This window comes from Octopus bimaculoides, chromosome 15 (genome assembly GCF_001194135.2).
Source record: "Octopus bimaculoides isolate UCB-OBI-ISO-001 chromosome 15, ASM119413v2, whole genome shotgun sequence".
Classification (NCBI taxonomy): domain Eukaryota; kingdom Metazoa; phylum Mollusca; class Cephalopoda; order Octopoda; family Octopodidae; genus Octopus; species Octopus bimaculoides.
In genome coordinates, this window is record NC_068995.1 from 45,635,563 (window position 1) to 45,639,387 (window position 3,825).

Consider the following 3,825-nt stretch of genomic DNA (forward strand, 5'->3'; position numbering starts at 1 on the left):
TTTTTTTTTTTTTTTTTTTTTAAATTTCTGGAAAATTATTTGTGTGTGTTGTATTTATTTCATTTACATTTGTCTTATTCTAATTTCCTTCTCCAAACAGGTTCTACGCCCGAGACTCTGGACTTCTGAAATTCAAGATCTATGCTGGACTCCAAGGCCGCAACCCGCCACCCACTGCCCGCCGTCTGGTTGCTTTCACCTTTCATCCTTATGAGCCATTTGCCATTAGTATCCAAAGAACAAATGCTGAATATGTGGTCAATTTTCACGTCCGGCATATAGCCTACGAAGCTGATTAGGTTGCGACCCCTATCATGCCCCTCTGTCTCCCTCTATCCTGTCACCGTCTTCCATCTGTTACTCCCTCCTTGTCCTCCTCTTCTGCTCCTCACCATTTTTCATCCTTCTCTGTTTAATGACAATTTATATCTAGCTCTCTCCATACATGGTTTTATACAAACACATTTTGACATTTTACTCAATACACATATACACATTGCATTACATGGACATAACACAACAGATACTTGTTATATTGAAAATAAATAGCATACACTCATATTGTGTGTATATTAAATGGTATGCACTTTACATGCATATTATGTCATGCACACATATTTATAATATTGTATAACTTAATTTCAAATAATTCATTAAAGGTCAGTATGTATCTTGCTATGAGCTTTTCAAATGTAGAAAAGCTCATGGTGAGTGGAATATGTGGCCACTTGTAATGAATCATTTTAACTTGATGTGATATATAATATTTTTCTCAACATCTAACCTTGTTCTAATACTTTAACTGAAACTAACTTTCAGTGCTAAACTACCCTTTCATCTGTGTGTGTGTGTGTGTGTGTGTGTGTGAGTATGCCTTCAAATTTTTCCATGTTCTCTCTCTTTCTCCAAACACTTAGGATGTATGTATGTGTGTCACCAAAACCATGTTCCTCTTCCCTCTCCTTCTTTCCTCCTCCATTGGAAGCAGTAAATTTAATGCTTTTATTATTCCCTGTTATTACCCACCCATCCACACACAGAGTTTTCATGTTCTTTTACAACTGCAGCTAAAACTTGAAATATCTTAACTCAGTATTACAGTTTTGTAATTCCAGTGTCCTATTAGCTGACTCCTATTCCAGCTCATTTGGTTTTGTTTTTATTTAGATCATATAAATGATACTGGTTAAAAATTATTTGTAACTATTTTTTTTTTTATGTAAAATCTTTTATCAAAGTACATTTGAGTAGACTATACTAATCTGAAGAGGATTAATAAGGCCAATGTACCCATAGTTGTCCCCCTTGACTGAGAAAACGAAGCATTAGACTGTTTGTATCTCATTGGCACATAACTATCTCCCCTGCAGTTTCTGAGCTAAGAATTGTTGCTAGAATTTCTTTTATCTGCTTTTTTCATTTTTTAACTTTCCCAAAAACTTTTGGTCAGGAATATTTTGTATCTCACCCTTTAACGTATGTACCCAAATTCATACTTTTCATTTGTTTGAGTTATTTCTCTTAGCTCTTTCTTATATTCTTTTTACTATGGCACATAAACCAACATTAGACCACTTGGCGAGAGTGTTAATGTGATGAATGATAAATCTCTCTTTCTCTCCCTCTCTCTCTATCTATCTATTTCCCCTGGGTTGGATGCTAGTCCACTGCCATTTTAACTTCTCACTGTGCAGACCATTACCTATGTTGTAGTTGGGTGAAATAACTGAATCAGCAAATGTATTGATATGCAACACACCACCTTCCAACCTTCTAACGAGCTGAGTAATTAGCCATTATCTCAGCTCATCATATAAAAGCTATTAGTCATACAACCTACCAAAAATATCAGCCAAATCACCCTCAAATCACATATTTTGTTACATTAGATAATGCAATCTTAGCTCACTGTCTGAATAAAAGACTGGATGGTCACAAGTGGAATGTCGTTGATCTCATAGGTCTATCAGACATTGGCTAATCTGAGTTTAATTAATCACTTGCTCTAAGCCAGGTTACCTCTTAATCTAAATGCTTCATCCTCAATGACAGAACACTTGTCTACTTCTTTTAGACTTAATCCATCATTACAATGCCATCACTTGGTCCTTGGCTTTACAATGCCATCACCTGGTCCTTGGCTTTACAATGCTATCACCTGGTCCTTGGGTACCTCTAGCAGAAACCCATTCTGGCACGAGTATTTCACATCAAGAATCTGTTCTGGTAACACATGCCTTCTTTCCTTCACTCCCTCATCCTAATCAATCACAGAAGACTCTGAAAATATTATCCATGGAAAATACGAGACAGTACAAAATCGTGGTTGACTAATCACGGGGTGGAGGGTAAAAAAAAAAGGATCACAAACAGGTTTTTTTTTTTTTTTTGCACTTTGTCAGTCATGACAGTCAGTGTTCCAGTTAATCTGAACAAGGGAATAGCCTGCTCATGAAATTAACATGCAAGTGGCTGAGCACTCCACAGACACGTGTACCCTTAACATAGTTCTCAGGGATATTCAGTTGTGATACAGAATGTGACAAGGTTGGCCCTTTGAATTACAGGTACTACTCGTTTTTGCCAGCTAGAGTGGACCAGAGCAATGTGGAATAAAGCATCTTAATCAAAGGCACAAGGCACTGCTAGGAATCAAACTCACAAGCTTGTGATTGTGAGTTGAGTATTCTAACCACTGAGCCACCCACTTTCATGGTCTCAAACCTAATATCAACAAGGCTTGAACTCCTAGTTGTAAGAGCACTCCTTAATCTTTTAGCATGCAGATTACTCAGTCAAATGTAATGCTTATTTATTCACATTTGATATGAATTTGTCCTGCATTACCTTGTAGCTTTGAGATTTCAGCAACATGATTTTTAGAATGATATTGTAGGGTAAGTGTGAGAGGCCAGATCTGGCCTGTTTGGGGATAAAATATAGAATATTTTGATTGGATATGGCCAGTTTAAATGCTAAGGGGTTAAATTACACCAAACTTGGCATCATATCGTCATGTGTTAGACGATTGAATGTGGAGTGTGTGTTTGTATGTGAATGTTCAGAGGGGTTAATAGAGAAAGAGAGAGGGTGTAAGAGAGAGATAGTGTGAGGAAGATCTTCATGGATGGAGTAAAAATTGTAGCGAGAGAGATAGAGGAGAGATGAGTGGGGGAGGGGAGCAGCCTGCTGACCAAATGTAAACAGTAGACAGACATATCACACATGTGAGTGAACACACACACACACATACACGTGAACACACACATACACACATAGATGTGTGACCACCTACACAGCAGAACAAAAACATGTGACCATCAACCACAGACAGAAGGGAGAAAATCACAATGTTATATTGTTTGTTTGTTTGTTAGTTTGTCACTCATGTTTTTATGGTATGTCATCTGTAATCTCATTTTTGATATCTGTTACACATTAAACATTCTTAAAATATTTGGAGGGTTGAGGGGTAGGGAAGGTTAAAAATAGCATTGGTCCCTGCAACACCCTACACCTGCCCCTAACATACCCTAATCAACACTTTTTTTTTTTTTTTTTAAACCTTCTAAATCAGTAGTTCTCAACGTTTTTAATATCCAGACCAGATCCCAACCTAGATTTGTTTTTAGGGGGCCACTCCAACAAAAGTAAAACACAACTAAATGGAAGAAAATTTAATTTTATTACATTTATAGAGAGAAGACTGTCGGGAGGCGTGGGGTGGGGGTGGGGGTTTGCGAAAGGATGGTCAAGGATCACATGCGGCCCTGTGAGCCACGGTTGAGAACCGCTGTTCTAAATTTTGCTTCAGAATTTTGGGTT

General features: G+C 37.6%; 1 protein-coding gene across 2 annotated transcripts in view; it reads left to right on the top strand.

The window, feature by feature from the left end:
• LOC106880847 (DET1 homolog) overlaps positions 1-1,848 on the top strand; it is a 133,156-nt gene extending 131,308 nt beyond the window's left edge. For both annotated transcript variants that reach the window (XM_014930980.2, XM_014930981.2), the window contains one exon: positions 101-1,848. In XM_014930980.2, coding sequence (XP_014786466.1) covers positions 101-299 — 199 coding nt within the window. In that variant the 3' untranslated portion in view covers positions 300-1,848. The remainder of the gene's footprint in view (positions 1-100) is intronic.
• Positions 1,849-3,825: the final 1,977 nt, after the last annotated feature.